The sequence below is a fragment of the Sinohyriopsis cumingii genome, chromosome 13, assembly GCF_028554795.1.
Source record: "Sinohyriopsis cumingii isolate HCF-2022 chromosome 13, ASM2855479v2, whole genome shotgun sequence".
Classification (NCBI taxonomy): domain Eukaryota; kingdom Metazoa; phylum Mollusca; class Bivalvia; order Unionida; family Unionidae; genus Sinohyriopsis; species Sinohyriopsis cumingii.
In genome coordinates this window covers 80,836,618-80,856,221 of record NC_142973.1, presented here as the reverse complement: position 1 = coordinate 80,856,221, position 19,604 = coordinate 80,836,618, and the positions used below count along the sequence as shown (strand labels likewise).

Sequence of the window (19,604 nt, the reverse complement as noted above, 5' to 3'; positions counted from 1 at the left end):
ATGTCATTTTACCCACAGCTAGTGCTTAATACCTTTTTAGGTTGGCCTGTTTTCTTTGTATGCAGAGAACCAGTCAATCAGAATGCTGGACTCTGGCAGAGAACCAGTCAATCAGAATGTTGGACTCCAGTTATATTATCAATATAACTATATCAAGAGCCAAATTTACTCAAATAAAAAATGTTATGTCCATGATGATTGTTGGATCAGACTCCACAAAAATCTGGTGTGCAGAGCTATTCTCTGCTAGAAGCCATGGCAATTTCATCAGGACATGTGGTGAGATGGTGGTAGTACTTTTTTAAATCCTCTTCACACTCTCTCAACCTCACCCTAACCTCATTATGATGTGTGAAGCAAATGAAAACTGTGTGTGCTTTACTGTATTTGGATGCATATTCAACAATGTTGATCAGTTTTAGCCAAATGTTGTAGTAATTAACCTAATAGCTTTCAGAACAGTAACACCCATGCACATCTAGGCCATGGAGTTCTGTAGTTAAATTTATTAAATAATATTTTATATATTACATAGATGGCTGTTACATAATTTAAATAACTGAAAATCTATGGCATCATTTATGTGTTATGTCCATACAACTATTGGGTTATGATGTCGAGCATCCTGGCCTTTTCATGATGTTTACAGATCTGTATGATGTGGTAACCAATACGAATAACAAAGTCAAGATCAGTGTTCAGGGTAAAACGAGCAAAAGGTATAGTAAGCTTTGGAGTAATATGTACTGCATCATGATATATTCCATACCATAAGCTTTATAGAGTGATGTGTATTGGATCTAGATACATTCCATAGACATACTGTATCATGATACATACCATATCATAAGCTTTAGAGAGTAGACCTACTGTATCATGATACATACCATATCAAAAGCTTTACAGAGTAGACATACTGTATCATGATACATACCATATCAAAAGCTTTATAGAGTAGACATACTGTATCATGATACATACCATATCATAAGCTTTAGAGAGTAATGTGCATTGCATCATCATATAAAATGCAATACACAGCTATATTTAATGGTGGCCTTATATTGAGGGTGCAAAGAAGGAGTGTATTTACTGTTACAAGCTAGCTTTTATAGCAAGATGTTTGGACATAGGAACATTTTAAATTTATTTGAAGGTAACAACGCTGGTGGCCATGTTCATTACCAATTCATTAAAAAACTAGGGTCATTTAATAACCTGCATTATCCTTATGTGTTATGGTTTAGTTTGCAAACGAAAAAGGGAAGAAACTAATAAACTGTCAGCATGTAGGGTCAAATTATTAATTATCATAGGCTAGTATTTAATACAACAGAAGCAAACAACAATATCTTTTACGTGAACCAATTTTGCTTATCCCATGCAAATATATGCAAAAAGACAACATGCCCATGAGCCATTCTTTCTAATTATAATGTAAAATCCATATTAAAACTTACTTTTTATTAACAAATTTTTATCATTAATCTGGACCAGGATTTTTTGTTTTAAAATAAGGGGTCTGGATATTAATTTAGTTGTTGTTGAAGGGTTTAATGCTATTTTTCAGCACACAATAGGCTATACATGGCGGCCAGTATTAATGGAGGAAGAACCCGGGAAAACCCCAGAAAGAACCACCGACCCACGAGAAGCTACTGGCAAGCTTTCTCACATACCCACATTAGCCGAATCCGAGACTAGACATTAATTTAGTAAAGATTTGACAAATGGAAAATAAATTGTCAACAGTAAATTTACAAAAATGGAAATTATGCGGAGAGTTGAACATTTGTTTCTACAGGAATTAGGGGCCATTATTGAGGGATTAAAGGACTCCTCTAAAACAAGAGTAACTTGAGGGAATGACCCTCCCTCCACTAGCTGAAAAGAATATTTCAGAACTTCAAGTCAAGACCATTTCTTCCCTTTAACTGCAAAGTCTTGAATCCTCATTCTGGAGCAACTATCATAAGAAGTCTTCAGCTGAAAACCCCTTGGCAATATTACTTTTATTCAGGAGGATTAGCAATAACAAGATTTCCAAGATTGGCAGCCAGAATGGACAGCACTATTTTCATTTATGACTAACTAGACACCATAAGAGTCTTCTGGTGAAAAGTCCATGGTATTATTACTTTTCATCCACTGCCAATAACAAGATTTTCAAGATGGCCACTGTGGCAGCCATATTGGACATCAGATCAGCACTATTTTGATTATGAATTAACTAGGCATCGTAAAAGTCTTCTGGTGAAAACCCCATGTCAATATTACCATTGCTGAGGTGTAACGATAACAAGATTTTCAAGATGGCAGCCATCTTGGCCATCAGATCTGCATCATTTTCATTTAGTACCAACTAGGCATCATACATGGCCTTTTAGTGAAAATTCCATGTTGACATGACCATCCATTCCACAGAAGAATCAATAACAAGATTTTGAAGATGGCCACTGATACTGGGTATCGTATTGACACATTTTCATTGAGGACCTCCCAGACAATCCTAAGAAGTCATTTAATGAAAACCCCATGTCAATATGACTTTTCCTTTCACAAGAAGTAGCAATAACAAAATTTTCAAGATGGCCACAATTGTGGCACTATTGGATGTCATTGCAGAACTATTTTCATTTAGGATCAACCAGACAAAGTGGAAAATGTGTGTAAAGTTTCACAGCAATACTCCAAGAAATTTAGAAGTAACAATAACAAACTTGTGCTAACGGATGAATGAACAACAAATGAACAATGACACATGATGTACAACAGACCATCCCATAAACTCTACTGGTCTATGACCAGTAGATCTAAAAACACAATGTACATAAATAAATAAATAAAGAAATGTTTGATCCCTGCCTGATCCCACTAACCTGTATTTCTCCATCTGACAGGAAAGAAATGTCCTCTTCCTCCCCTACTTCCACCTGTTGTTGTTGTGCCAGCAGAGGCTGCTGCAGTGGCTGTGGTTCCACCTCCCCAGGTGACATGGGCTCAAACTGGTGCCCACTTTCTTCAGAAAGTTCACCTGGATTGAATTTTTTTTTTTTTTAAAGTAGATGAACACAAAGATAAAAGTGTTTAGGCTACAAAGAAAAAGAGGGCATCCCTCAATTACTAATGCTGTTGTACAGCCCTCTGACCGCTCCCCTCCTTCTCCATGTAATTTAAGTATCCTATTTACTCTCAGCTATTTCCAGTTTATATGAATATTTATAGATTTTTTGTGTGTATTTGATATGATATTCTAAAGTGAATATGTTCTATAATTCTTATAAAACAAATCAATAATATCCTGCAATAAAATGCTGCCATATTCCACACATCTATTTGCCACAACCATACATCTGCATACAAGGATGCCCGAGGTGAAAATGGACACCTCATGCCCATACCTCATTAAATAGTATGCAGCTAGCTGACTGTGCCTCTTGCCCACACTGCATTAAATAGTATGCAGCTAGCTGACTCTGCCTCCTGCCCATACCTCATTAAGTAACACATAGCAAATTGACTCTACCTCCTGTCCATACCTCATTAAGTAACACAGGAAATTGACTCTACCTCCTGTCTATACCTCATTAAGTAACACATAGGAAATTGACTCTACCTCCTGCCCATACCTCATTAAGTAACACATAGGAAATTTACTGCACTCTCTGACACCTTTTTATTTCATCAACAACTTCTTGAAATGCTGGCTAGAGCAAAACATCTGACACATATATTGACTTGCTTTGCTTTGATTATCTTTCGAATTCTTGGCTTTAACTTCAGCACAAAATGTATCATCTTTTCCATTGTTTTTTTCTCATATATTAATGGAGAGATGCCAACCCTACCTAAACAGAATATAAACTTGTCTTAAAAACTCAGAATCTGAATACAACAAATCTATAGCCAGCAATCTGAAGCAGTGACTGTTACAAACTGAAAGTGATTTCTGGTTGAAACATGCTTCATACATTCTTCTTCCAATGTCCCATGTGACTGCAAAGTCACGATATTCTGCCAGCGCTGATGCCTTGTACATCCAATTTTGAATTTCTATGGCACAAATTTTACTGCATTAGCTAGACAATATGCAGGAGTTGGATACCAGATATAACATAAGAAGGCAATGAAGAGGGTATTAGTAGAGAAATCAAGTGCATTTTAGTGGTTTAGTTTTCTCTGTCAATACATGCAAAGTCCCTTGCCAAACAATATCAATGGAATCACACATGAAAGCACTGTCTAACTAACTTAATGTATGACAATGGCTTTATTTTAGGCTTTTATATCATAAGCTATCTTTTTCACAAGGGTCACAGAAGTTTCTCTTATATACCTCTTTCCCCGACATTTCCTTTTCTTCTTTTAAAAAAATATTTCTGAATCATCTATCATGACCAATGCAGCCAATCATTTTCTACTACTCTCACAGTCATACTACTGTGTCTTCCAAATCTCAGTCTATTATATATAATTTTGTCATGTTTCGGTCCTTCCTGAAGGCAGGATGGAAAGTGAAGATATTATCAAGGGATCTGCATCAATGGAAAATTCACGTTATATTTAAGGAAGATTTTTTGGACACTTTTACATGTATATTTGACTGTTTCTTGATAACTTTCTGCTGCTGAGGGAAAACTGGCACTAATTCCATCTGCTCTGGGAAATCTAACTTGAAAATGCTAAATTTACCAACCAACCAACACTAATATACCATGAAATATTACACTTAAAAAAAACATTCATTATTTATACTGTTAGAATCAGATCTCATTATTTATACTGTTAAAATCAGATCTCATTATTTATACTGTTAAAATCAGATCTCATTATTTATACTGTTAAAATCAGATCTCATTATTTATACCTGCAAAATATAAAAATGTGTCAAGCTGAACATATGGGTGACTACACTAAAGCATATTTTGAGATTTAATCGTTAAAAAAGTTAGTGGTATTTGTTTTCATGTTGAGTCACTGTTGTCCTTTGCAATTTGATGTTTTATTTAAAGGATGGCATGACAAATACAATTGATTTTTAAGGTCTATCATTTCATTTTCTGAATCAGTTATGAAAATCTATACTCACTCTCTTTCACTGTAATCTAAGCAATGATCCAATATGTCTTTTCAAAATTTCATGTTTTCATTTCTTGTTGATATACAGGATGTCATCATAAATAAGAACCATTTTTTTAATGTCTGCCTTTTTATGTTATTTCCAAGTTATTCAATTTTGAATGTAGATACAGATCTATTCTGCTTGAGACAGAGTCTGATGTCATTAATCAGTGCTGCACTTGGTAACACCCATCCATGGCATGAAGATCTAATCAGGTCACCCACAACAGGACACAAAGCATGGACTACCACCCATAGGTTTCTAGAATTTAGAACATAGGAAAGATCTGACAAGAAAGCTACCAGCATACAGTAAGTTCTTTTGTTTATCAAATTATATTCTGTACCTATCCAAGTTAATTTCAGGATCTTTCTAGAACATTTTCAAATGAATCAGCAAAAAACTGAGGTAATTTTTGAGGATGAATTGCCATCAGACATGATAAGCATTTCAGTCTTCTAGATGTATCCATATTTCAGTTGCTGTTGACTGACATAAAATGCTACCTGACCCAAAAAATCAGAATCTGACAAAAAGTGACCATAATGGTGTAATCTGAGGTTTTAGGCAGGAAAGATTTGTCAAAGTCAGAATGGTTAGCATCTCTGTTAATATATATTAACACAGGAGAGTTATCATGTTCAGGGATGAAAATGGTGTTTCTAATTTCTGCTTTTTATAACAATGGATTTCTTCAATTCAATGAACTGCAAAATAGAACTAAAAATGAAACATAGTGCCTTAAACGACTGAAATGTAAAATTTAACCAAGGGTGTGACAGACAGAAAGACAGGTAGACAAGGATAATATGATGTACCCATACCACTATCATAGTGGTACATAAAACAGGAATTTAAAGAACATCAATCAAGTAAAATGTTTATCTCACCTGGTTCTGCCTCATCTTCTGGAGCTGGAGACATTGGTCCCTGCAGTTCAATATCAGGTGATACTGGTTCTCTTTCCAGTACAGCAGGAGAATGAACTTTTCCAGGTGACCATGATCTTGACCTTGATCTTGGTCTGGTTACGGGCAATTTCTGCCCAAGGTCAGGTGACCTTGGTCTGATCTCTGGTGACCTTGGTCTAGATTCAGGTGATGCTTGCCATGGTGGAGATTTTTGTCTGAGTGATGGCGACCTCTGTCTCACTGGTGATCTTTGTCGTGATGATGGTGATCTCTGCCGAGAAGGAGGTGATTTCTGTCGTGATGGCGGTGATCTCTGATGTGGTACAGGTGACCTATGTCTACTGTCTGTGGATCTCTGTCTAGCATAACTAGGTGAACTTGAAAATGACCTCGACCTTCGCCTTGCCAATCTTTCAGGAGACCTTGATCTGGACCTGGAAACTGACCTAGATCTTGATCCTGACCATGACCTATGCCTCCTTGGTGACCAAGACCTTGACCTTGACCGGGACCTTGGTCTAGATCTTGAGGGAGATCTGGACCATGATCTTGATGGGCTTCTAGGCCTGTCTCTGGAGTCCCGGTCATGGTAGTCTCTTGAAGGACGCTCTCTGTCTCTGTACTGATCCCTTTCCACATCCCTTTCCCTCTCTCTGGAGTCCCTATAATTCCTTGTAAAGTCCCTATCCGTCTCCCTGTAGTCCCGCTCTCTTGATTCTCGATAGTCATGAGGTTCTCTGGACCCTTCTCTTGAGCCTGGATAGTTACCCCTGTCTCGATTTTCCCTTTCACGAGACGACTTCCTCCTCCCACTTGGATCACGATGATAGTCCCAATCATATGAATCACGTGACCTGGAATCTTCAAAACGGTCTCTGGATTCAAAAGGTTCCTGGGGTTCTGTGGGGAAGGTCCTGTGAGTATCTCTCTCCCTGCTAGACTCTGCAGGTAGGGGGGAGTAATGTTGTGGAGGAGCATCTCTCACTCCTTCTATCTGGTGATGCTGTTTCTGTGGACTCGTGATATATTCCTGTTGCAGAGATTTTGGAGAGAAAATCTCTACACTGAGAACAGGTTGGTGAACTGACTGCGGTTGTGCCTGTGGCTGTATAGTTGGAACTGGCTGTGGGGGTGGCTGCTGTGTTGTAAGGGCAATTGCTGACACCTGCTGTGTCAGCTGCTGTGGTGTGGCTGGAGGAGGTACTGGCTGGGGAGGGGGGACCTGGGTAATGTGTTTGATCTGCTGCTGTAGCTGCTGCTGGATATAGTCTAGTGGGTGCTGTTGTGCAGGCTGGGGGACACTCTGACGCTCCCATTCTGGCTGAGCAGTCTGGCTCTGTCCCCGGGGATCCAGAGATGCTAATAAATACAGTGAGGTCAACATCACAATCATCTAATTATACCATACAAGAATGTACAGTCAAATCTGACTAATATTGTCCCCAAACAACCAGATGGATCAATCTGATTGTAAACAAAACATCACAAAATTCACAATATATATATATATATATATATATATATATATATATAGTCGAAAATAAAAATAAAAAACAATCTGCCTAGCCTAATTTTAAAACCAGTGAAATAGTGCACCTGTGGATCATAACTGTATATAACCACTGTGCACTTAAGTTAAAATGCATATAATCAGAACATATTTTAAGAACTCTCACTGAATGTGAGTCACTTGGTGCCATAATTTTTAGCAAAACTGCAGCAAATAAGGGATATACTTATTTTTAATTTAAACCCTCATACAGAACAGCACAAAAATCAAGCAATAGATGTAGGTCATTATCAATGCACGATTTAATGTCAAAACAAAACACAAGATGGTCTTAAAAATATGCAACTGATGCCCTCAAGAAAAAGAAAAAACATTTCCTTATTTTCATCTTTTCCATTCTAAAGAGATATTATTGTGGTAACAAGAATATTTTTATGCTTATATTCACTATTTATTTTTTAATAAAATCATTTCAATACTTTATTAAATAGCAAATAAGAAAGTGAGGACTTTTTTCTTTTATGTAAAATGTCTATGTTCATTAAGTTATACTGTTTATCAATCTAAATTCTATTCCCTGCAATTTATCTAATTATATGTTCATCTTGGAAAATCTAAAAAGAAATAAAAGAAACCATGAAAAAATTGAAATAAAATAAGATGTTGAGCCTCAGTATTAAAGCTGGTGACAAAATAATGTTTCCTTTATGCTATCTTGTGTTGCTACTGCTGTTTCATTTCAGCTGTAGCTGAAGACCGTTCAAGAGATGTGCTAAAGTATTTCATTTTTGCTAATTGTTTTTAATACACAGTTTAGATATAATCAAACTATTAAGAGACTTTGGTAAATGACGCATTTGCTTGTGAATGCCAAATTCACACATGTACTCATGGAGTGGAACGAACAGTTCAGAACACTTAGTTGCTACATTATTAGTTAATGTTGGTGTCAGATACTTAAATTTTTAGATCATATATATATATACACATACACAACCACAGACTGATATTAAAATAACGCATTTTCTTTCATTTCACGTTTGAAGTTGATTTTATATTCTTGGATTTTCTTGTGACTGAAAAGAGGCAAGTAATGGTTTTCACTCACTAATTTGCATGTAAAGCATGGTCACTTTACTATATCACTAACAGGAAAGACTAATACTGTACATGTGGGCTTGGTTGCCATGGCATGCATATTTTGTTCAAATGTTTGCCTTGGAACTTGCATTTTAAAAAAATAAAATGAATTATTTTTTGTCATGCAAAATTATGCAAAAAACTATGATATACATTATCTTGGCATGAAAGAGTTATCATTAATGCAACCATGACTGGTCCACTGAATTCCACCTGTTACCTGGGGAATAGCCCCCAAATTATACTGTTCATAGACCATCCATTAAGCTTAAATATATATTTACCATGACTGACACCATTTTGATTTAGGACCAACTAGAAGTCTAAGTGAAAACCCCATGTTGATATGACCATTCATTGAGATTTTCAAGATGATTCAAGCAGCAGCCACATTGAATTACAGATTACCATCACGTTTATTTAGGACCAAGTCATAGAAAGTCTTAATGAAAACCCAACACTGATATGGCCATCCATTCAGAAGGAGTAGCAATAATCAGAGTTTCAAGATGTTTTGGTGTGGCAGCCACACTGGATGTCAGATCAGCCTTATCTTCTTTTAGGAACAACTAAACATAATAAGTCGTTTAGTGAAAAAACCATGTTGATATGACCCAATGGTGGCCATACTGGATGTCATATCAGCACCATTTTCATTTAGGACCAACTAGTTCATAAAAGGTCCTTTAAATAAAAACCTGTCAATAAGTCTTTATGTTAGGATGAGTAGTGACAACCAAATTTTAAAGATGGTCACTGTGGTGGCTACACTGCATCTCCAAGTGGCACAATTTTTCACTTAGGACCAACTAGACCTTGGGATAAATATGTGTATACAGTTTCATGGCAATTCTCCAAGTAATTTAGGAAGAGTAGCAATAACAAACTTGTGCTAATGGACAACAAAAGCTCTTCTGGTCGATGAACAACAGAGATAACTAGAAATGTTGTACATTAGGCTGTACAAATGTCATTGCTTTCTAGATAAGACAAATATGATTGTGATTTACCTTGGGGCTTGGGGCGTGGCTGAGGTGGGGGAGGAGGGGGTGGAGAATCAGGTTCTAGTTTGACGTCAGTAAGACATCCATATATAGCAATGGTTATTGTGCTGTACCAGCCCTTCAGAATCAGTCCATCTGTGGGTATCTGCAGAACAAGGGAAACAAACTACTGTTGTAGAGAGCTTCTTAAAAGAAAACTTTCTATACTAAACTACTTAAACATTTTCTGCATTCAAATCACTTTATAATCAAATAAATGTATCACATTTTTAAATGTAATCCATGCCTACTTTTGTTCCTGATAAAAACACAAAATACTTTTTGGGCTTTCCCTGTTTTTAATACAGAAACACCACATATGAAGAAAAAACAAACACTTGTAGAATTGTTGGCTTTACCATATCTTCCACATGCAGAAAACAACATACAATTATAGATTATTATACATTTGATGATGGTACATTTTTTAATAATTACCTGTCCTTCAACTTGCAGCTGTATGTTCACATTTTCCTTGTAATCCAGTCTGAAATGATATAATTTTCATCATTATCGTTTTAAAGCAAAATATTATATTAGAAGAAAAGGAGCAGAAGAGGGTCAGACAATGCGAGACAGTTTGTTCTTACACCTAAGTGGGTGCCATTATAAAAAATATGTAATCTGCAATACAGAAATTTCAAGCTAGTCAATCATGATTAACCATTCATGAATGGTCTGACCAAATTCGTTCTGTAGTAATTATGTCTTGATTGACAATCAATGGGGACTAAACGAGTGATAAATGTTGACCAACTATCACCACATGTGTAAACAGGAACCATATCAGAGCTCTTTAATATGTGTTCATAAGACCACACAATAAATGACCATCCATCACACCTATGTTATCATTTCATCATAGATAATCAAAGTAATTCTCTGATAGAGCTAAAGAATAAAATCAAAATATTATCATTAATTTTAATATTTAATTAAAGTATCTTTACACTATTTTTATTGCTTCTACTTTCTTTTCCCTTAAACCCATCTTATTTCTATAATATGTTAATATTTATTTAGTTACAAATACATATTCAGTCAATCATATTATTACCGAACCCATTTAGTCAAGACTGTGACCAGTGGCATCCTCTGTGCCTTTCATTTTTAACGGCTTAGTAAATCAATTACTAAATTCTGTGCATCTTTTATCTCATTTGCGCTGTTTGTTTTTTAAATCAGTATGTGGGTGCAAACAAATTGGGAGGTATATTCAGACTATATTTTAATTGACACTACATATGAGCATCAGCATATACATAGATACAAATACTCATTACTGGCATTCTGAGTGAGCATCAGCATATAGATATAAACTGGTACTCATTACTGGCATTCTGAGTGAGCATCAGCATATAGATAGATACAGGTACTCATTACTGGCATTCTGAGTGAGCATCAGCATATAGATATATACTGGTACTCATTACTGGCATTCTGAGTGAGCATCAGCATACAGATAAATACAGGTACTCATTACTCGCATTATGAGTGAGCATCAGCATATAGATAGATACAGGTACTCATTACTGGCATTCTGAGTGAGCATCAGCATACAGATAACTACAGGTAGTTGCTATATACTCTCCCAGCATAAAAATAGATACTGGCAGTTATTAGAAGTTAGCATCAGTATATACAGTCAAACCTACCAATAAAAAAACAGCCAGATTGACTTGTGTACACAGGTGACTTCTGAATGCAGGTTCACCTTTCATACTTTGTTGTTTGAATGAATAACATGCACTGAATACCATTATTTTTATTATTATTATGGTTATTACATTAACTGAATACCATTATTTTTATTATTATTATGGTTATTACATTAACTGAATACCATTATTTTTATTATTATTATGGTTATTACATTAACTGAATATCATTATTTTTATTATTATGGTTATTACATTATTTTCATTATTATTATGGTTATTACATTATCATCAGACTGAGTTGTGTGCAATATTCAACAAAATCATAAAATACATGTTGTTTCTCCAAAAACATATGTTCCTCAAAGGAACTGCTGCAACATGACAAAACTAATTCACTCTAATTGACAACTTACACAGGACTGTGAAACAGAGGATTGACTCATTGCTTAGCCAACATATACAAGGGAGTAACCATTTAACTTTAGAGAGAGGACCTGATTCTTAGAAAAAAAATAACTAATTATATCTATTATATTAACTGGAAAATATAAATTATCAAGAAGTAAAAGCAGCAAAATTATAATGGTTTGAGAGAAAATCACAGGCTCCCCCCTCCCTCGAAATTAAATGCTAGGTCCCTAAAATAGGCTTGAAAACAGTTCACCTGGATTAACAACAGATATTACAAACCGTATATGACTAATGTTAGTAATACATCAACCAAACATTTGCCAGTATTTACAGACCAGAGTTTAAATATTTGTTGATCTCAGACACTAATGAAAAGGAATGCAAATCGTATCCTTCCACAAATATAAACATTATCAATTCACTGTCAAATTGATGAACATCCTGAACTGTTAACTGTCACAAAAATGTCTCCTATTTCTGCTACAACATGACTGCTTTCTCCCAATCCATATTATTAATTGCTTTGACCCTCTACCCTAATGATAAAAACCACTATACTTTTAAATATGACATATTGTCAAATCCGAGTTACACAAACAATGTGACTGGAGTATGGTCAGTACAGATGGATTAAGAAATGTGTCCAAATCAATTCACAGGAATTTCCTTTTATCTACACAAAGCTTTATGCGTGAAGTTTAGTCATAGACTGAGCAGTCACTGTCAACATGCTCTGTGACCACTTAATGCACTTAGAAATCATTTTTTGGTTAGAAAACACCTGGCTACTGAGTGTGTAGAAAGCATGTGATCATTATATACACAGGGATCGTCCTAGGCTTCACCAGTGTCACAAATTGTGATTTCTGTCCCTTATTGGTGACAAAATATACCGTCTGGCAATTTTGTGGGCAACAACCCTTTTGGCTGTTTAATTTGTACATACAATCATGGATTTGGAGTGGAGACATTCAAAGGGACCATGAAAGGAAGCCACAAACTTGGATACACAATGCACTGGAATCTATCTGTTACATAAACAAATCCTTTGTTCGTGTTGACAAACCCATCTTTACAGAGCATTGTTACATCATAATCCGCTTATGTTGACATCTGGCCTGATTATTGTATGCTGTGATACACTTAGTCATGCTACTGACTATATCTAAAATTGACCGACTTCTGAAGACATGAACAGAAATAGCTACCATTAAATGATGGCTAATCCTTCTGTTGTTTTTTAATGTAACAATAAAATAGTTTTGCTTAAACTTCAGGGAAAACTGATTATCTTTGAAGTACCGATTGCTGTGTATAAATACAAAGCAAATGGAAAAAATCTCAATCAGAATTATATACTGTCAACAGTGCAACTTTATCATGGGTAAACATAAGTTCATCGTCTCATCTTAAGAGTAAGTGAGCAAAAATAACAGCATTTGGATTTAGTGCAAATTCATCAGACAACACAGTCACTAAACCTGATGTTATACCTAACAGGCCAACATCATCTACATGTAGTGATGGTAGTAATGCTTGAAGTGCAACACCACATAATGATGAACGGGTCGAAAGTTCCCGAAAATTTTTCGACAGCTGGAAACTTGGGTGTCTGTGGCTGAGATATGATACAAAGTTCAAGCAGATGTTCTGTGATATATGTATCAAGGCACAAGTTGTCAATTCATTCATAACTGGTGCCGATATTTTGAAGGAGTGTGTCACAAAAATGAATCCAGGTGGGGTAAGTAATATATATTTACTTTTGCCATCTATCCTGTGATGACTCAGGGGACGTAAACTACACAAGAAATATAAAAACAAACAAGTTTTGCACAATTGAAAAAAATGTATTTCTCAAAGAACAGGAGTGAAAGAATTAAATGAATTAACAGCATGGTGAATGAATTCCTTTTTCCTAATAGTCCTTTCAATTCCAATAGTTCCATGAAATCCGAATAAGTTCCAACAAAAATGCCCCTTCTGTGTTGAAGTTTCAATGTAGAGATAGATTTCCAAAGAATTCAAATATTCGCTGAACAGTTACTCTAGTGTGTCATGCAAAAAAATAAATCTTAAAAACCAAGTTGGAAGACTGAATCCGAAAACACGCAAATTGGGACCTACCATTGGAAGTCTTTTGCGGCATATTTAAGCATCATTTTCACTAAATATTCACTGGATTTTCTGGTCCAATACACGTGAAATTCTCAAAGGACATGCTGTTTGTCCCAGTGGAGAGTGTTATCCCCTCCCAACATGTTGTGCCCAAATTGCACAATAGCTAAAGGTTTGACTCAAGCCTCTTTGGCATGCTTCAAAGACATCGCCTGTTCTACAGTGAATGAAAGCACTAGCAATTGATTGACAAATAAACAATACCCTTTTTTGTTATAACTAACAATGCCTAAAATGGGTGTCCATTTACGTTAATAGTTCAAATGTGGTCTCAAACTACCATACATGTTTTAACTATTTCCACATTTTATATCCCACCTTATTTCCTTATTGTTAACTCGTATATGCATATAACACTCCTTACTAAATAACATATTTATTCCGAATTAGTTTTTTGGGGGGCACATATGCTGTGATATGTTTCTTCATTCCTTCTTTTAATTTAATGATGATAATTAATGCTATATATACGGTACAATAATGCCAGATGTTGACTCGTGTAGGTTTCATTGGTGGGAATGGAGATCCTAGTTTGCTTGTCAAGAAAAAAAATCTACAGCATTCTTGGGATATAAGAATCAATTCACTACAAGCAAAACATGTAAAGCGCAGCAAAAATAAATTTCTGAACTCCTGGTTGACAGAGATGTACTTTGTAAAGCTAGCCATAAAAGGGGGGGGGGAGCATTTAATTCCTAAATGCATGAAATCAACGGTCACATTATACGTCACTTATCTTACAATGTTAAGTACGATCACATGATTTTAGTATTAAAATGTCATTAACTTAAGTTCCTTACAAAACTATTATTTGGAAAATAAGATACATGATATAGATTTGCTTAATACCTGATGTTTCTATTAAAAAATGAGAGAGAAAGAGACGTAGATGTCAGGAAAGTAGACATTTTACATTTGATAATGTATTTATTTCAGGTGACAACAGTCATACATATGCACTAATGGTGATGCAGGATGCAAAGGCCATGGAAGTAGAGCAAAACAGTCATGTAATGATTTATTTTGTAATATTATGGCTGTATTGCTTGTTGTCAATAAACTAGTAACTATCCCTTCTTTTTCAATTTTCATTTCCTATTACATTAATAGACTTGGAAAAATATTCACTTCAGTGGAACCCCGCTATAACGCGATAATTGGGGTCCACAAGAAAATCACGTTAATATCGGGGTCGCAAATTCAGGGTTTTACAGCATTTTAGTTTTTTGAGAGAACAACTCATCGGCACATATACGTGTATTCATGTCTACGGTATATGATAAATAGGGTATCAACACCGTTTACTATCGTGCTGTTGTGGCATTCAGTTCATCTATAATGCATGTAATTCCATTGAAAAATTGTACACATATTTACAAAATTCAATATTTTTTCCCCTGATCATTGTATCTGAATTCAACGTCTAATATATAGCATGAACAGAGTATCAACACCGTTTACTTGCCGTCTGATATCATACCGTTGGGGCTTGAAATGAATCCATAAAATATGTAATTCCATTGCAAAAATTGCATACATATTTAAAATATTCAATAATTTTGTCACACATCATTATGTGTCTGAATTAAATGGAAATAATTAACAGCAAAATTAGGTTAAGAAAGACGAAGCATGTGTACAGTTCATTACGTTCCATGGTCTATGAATGGTATCTGTACAAATTTCATACTGCTAAAATTTTCTCATATGTGTTTCTATGTACATTTATCCACTGCATATTTCCAATAATTAACGCTTGTATGCCTATTCGTTTGAATGACTACAACAAGAATAATTACAAATCAACACATGCTTTCAGCATGCATTAAACTTTTATTTCAGATTTTGTGACTATCGAAAGAAACGTGTGAAAACTACTATACTAATCATGGGGCAAAGTGCAGAGAACGATCTGTGTTTGTGAACTTGCTTTTCCATAATGGTAAAATATTTTTATAAAAATAGGAAATTAATAACGAGTTCATAAACAAACACCATACCCAGGTAAAACCTGAGAACTAAGTGCAGTAGGCTTGCAATGGTCATGAGTCACTTTTAAAAAAATGTAAAGCTTAACGCATGTACAATTTCATACCCTTTCAATTTCCAGCTAATAAAGCGGACATTATTTACTGGTCAACTGATTGTGTCTAATAACACCACCAAGCCCAGCGAACATGTTGGCAGCTTTCGTTTTTTGATATTTATTAAATTGTGTGAATCTTTATTAACCACCACATTGTCTGCTGCTTGTTTGTGTATGCACTTAAAGAAACACATGTCAGCTATTGTTTGAGCAATGATGGTGTACAGAATTAATTGAAGACAATCACAGAGACGACTTACTGGCTTTTCTCATGGTTCAGTAACAAGTAACATTTCCGATAATGTTTATTTTGGCATAACACTTCAAGAACCTGGTGAAATTATTACATTTCAGAAGCCAAGCCACGATCGTATTATATTCGTATTCATACTCTAACTCTTCCCCAAAGTGATAATAAACATTTTACACACGATTTCTCTTACTTTTAAAAAGTATTTTTCCGGATACGAGAAAAATACATGTACATGTATTTAAAATTTCAGGAACCCCATCACGATCATATTATATATCGTATTATACTCGAATTCATACACGATCTCTTCCCCAAAATGATAATATTTTTTTTGTTGCGTAAAGTGCAGAGAACAAATTGTGTTTGTGAACTTGCGTTACTATAATGGTAAAATATTTTTATAAAAAAATAGGAAATTAATAACGAGTTCATAAGTAAACCCCATACCCATGTAAAACCCAAGAACTAAGTGCAGTAGGCCTGCAATGGCCACGAGTCACTTTTATAAAAAAATTTTTTTTAAAGCTGAACGCATGTACAATTTCATACCATTTCAATTTCCAGCTAACAAAGCGGACATTATTTACTGGTAACATGTCCGATAATGTTTATTTTGGCATAACATTTCAAGAACCTGGTAATTTTGTTAAATTTTAGAAGCTACGCCCCAATCGTATTATATTAAAATTCCTACACGAACTCTTCACCAAAATGATAATAAACGCTTTACACACTATTTCTCGTACTTAAAAAAAAATAAAAATTCTCCAGGTATGAGAAATATACACATACATGTATTTAAAATTTCAGGAACCATGCCACGATCATATTAAATTTGAATTCATGTGCGAGCTCTTCCCCATAATGATAACAAATTTGTTATTCCCTATTTCATGTACTTTGAGCAAAAAAAATATTTTTTCATGTGTGAATGAATATACAAAATTTCGGGAGCCACGCCATGACCGCATTATATCCGAATTCGCATTATAGCGGGGGTTGCACTGTACTTGTTGTGGCGACATTTTCTGGTGACAAAATATTGAGGTTAGCAATTTTTTTCTCAACAACATTTTAAAAGCCAGGACCATCCCTGTATATGTGAGGCGTGCAGAAAGCATGCGACCATTATATACACAAGGTTTACTTTCCAAGTGAGAAATCAGAATGGCATTGAGACCAGGTGACTGCTATATAAAGTTGACCAGTCAGACAGGTGTGACTGTACATAGAGACAGGTAATTGTTACTTACAGTCCCAGTGAGCATCATTATATAAACAGATACAGGTAATTGTTACTTACAGTCTCAACATAGATACATGTATTTATTACTTACAGCATATATATATATATATATATATATATATATATATATATATATATATATATATATATATATATATATATATATATATAGTAGTTGTTACTTACAATCCCAGCTTTTCAAATGTGGCAGCATTTGGCTTGCTCAAATTGTTGACAAATAATTCAAGCTTGAAGGAGGAAGGGTTTGTAGCTCTAAAAAAGAAATATTAAACAAATAAATATATTTCCTTTTAGTAGGCTACCATATACACTATGTGTTTCCACAAATACTTTCTTATAAACAGGCTGCATTGAATGTTTAAAAACCCTTAAGAACCAAAAGTTATGGATTGCACAGACTTTTGACTTCAAACAATATTAATAGGTATGAGTGGTCTGACATCACTCACCTGTTGAAAGACAAATAAAGTTTGTGAAAGCAAAGTCATACATGTATGGAAACTGGAGTGGAAATAAAACTTTTTAGTAATTTGTTGCCATATTGTCCATTAGGCCTAAGAAAATATCTGCATGTTTCAAGATTAACGTTGTTGTTGTTGTTGGGTTTAATGCCATTTTTCAGCACACGATAGGCCACACATGGCAGCCAGTATTAATGGTGGAGGAAGAACCCAGGAAAACCCCAGAAGGAACCACCAACCCACGAGAAGCTACTGGCAAGCTTTCTCACATACCCACATTGGCTGAATCCGAGACTCGAACTAGCGCAGACAGAGGTGAGATGGCAGTGATCCGTAATGGAAAGCGCTTTAGACTACTCGGCCACTCGGGGCTGCTCAAGATTCATAATAAAAACAAAATGAGTTGGTCAGTCAGACTAACAGGGGTAGTTTTTTTTTTTAAATCCACAGTTGCCACTGGCAACCAGAGCAGCAACGTTTTTACTAGACCCAGTAAACCTGAGGGAGAGGAAGGATGTCAGTCATTGTAGCATAGTATCAGGTGGGTTTACAGAGGTTTGAGACCACTGTATATTGCTGAGCAGAACATTTTTGTTAGACCCTGGGCATTGTTGGTGGGTGGGTCTAGGCAGGCTTTGGTTTTCATGGTAGCATAGCATCAGGTGGTGTATATCACCAGCATATCAGCTACTGACGCAAGAGGTCTACAAGGTACTGTCATAGACAGCCTGAAGCATAAGCGGGCAACAGCATGTGGAAGGAGTCCTTTAGGGATGAAGGCATTACCTTTGACTGTGATGATTCTCCTAAAAAGTAGGTTGAGAACTACATAGAATCCCCAGAAACCTTTATTTCCAGTGGTTGTCAGCATTAATCCAAGCACTCTATAAATTTTGGTGATGCACATGCCAAGGCTAGTCTAGATAGCCACTCCTTTAGGATAATCACTAAATCTGGGCCCAAGTTAAAATGCCTGGACTACCATTTATAAAAAGAGACGTTGATCTCTACCAGCTGCAGAATATGTAACTGGTAAATCCAATAAAAATCTCTATCTTTACAGTTAATATTTCAACTAGAGAGCTTTATATCAGATTAGAAGTCATATATTATCTGACAAAGAATGCAGTTTTTATTATGTTCAGATAAATTAAAGTGTATAGACACTTAGGAAGTAGCAAACGCATGGCTTATTAACGCTCTGAAACCAGAATGTCCAGTTTTCTCTTTTTGTTGGTGTTCACATAGCTTCTAATCACTGCAGTAACAGAGGAGTTGAACAGAAATGCTGGTTCAGTAAAGATTCATCTAGCTCTGTGTGGTTATGGGATCTATCAGATTGGTTATGGGATCTATCAGATTGGTTATGCAATCTATCAGATTGGTTATGGAATCTATCAGATTGGTTATGGGATCTATCAGATTGGTATCTCACAGAGGATCACAATTACTTCTGATTAAAGCAGTATATGAACCTCTCACTGACAAAATAAAATGATTAGCTGAACAAATGAATCAACCAGATCAATTCCCTCTGATGAGTTATAATAGTAACGAAACT

The 19,604-nt window shown here is 35.4% G+C and overlaps 1 protein-coding gene across 2 annotated transcripts in view; it reads right to left on the bottom strand.

Annotated features, from left to right (window-relative positions):
- The window catches only part of LOC149785893 (protein virilizer homolog), a 160,433-nt gene that overhangs the window by 130,967 nt on the left and 9,862 nt on the right, over positions 1-19,604 (bottom strand). For both annotated transcript variants that reach the window (XM_089979888.1, XM_089979889.1), the window contains exons 3-7: positions 17,748-17,834; positions 10,165-10,213; positions 9,694-9,832; positions 6,013-7,392; positions 2,880-3,034 (exon numbers count right to left, since the gene is read on the bottom strand). In XM_089979888.1, the coding sequence (XP_089836014.1) occupies positions 2,880-3,034; positions 6,013-7,392; positions 9,694-9,832; positions 10,165-10,213; positions 17,748-17,834 (1,810 nt within the window). The remainder of the gene's footprint in view (positions 1-2,879; positions 3,035-6,012; positions 7,393-9,693; positions 9,833-10,164; positions 10,214-17,747; positions 17,835-19,604) is intronic.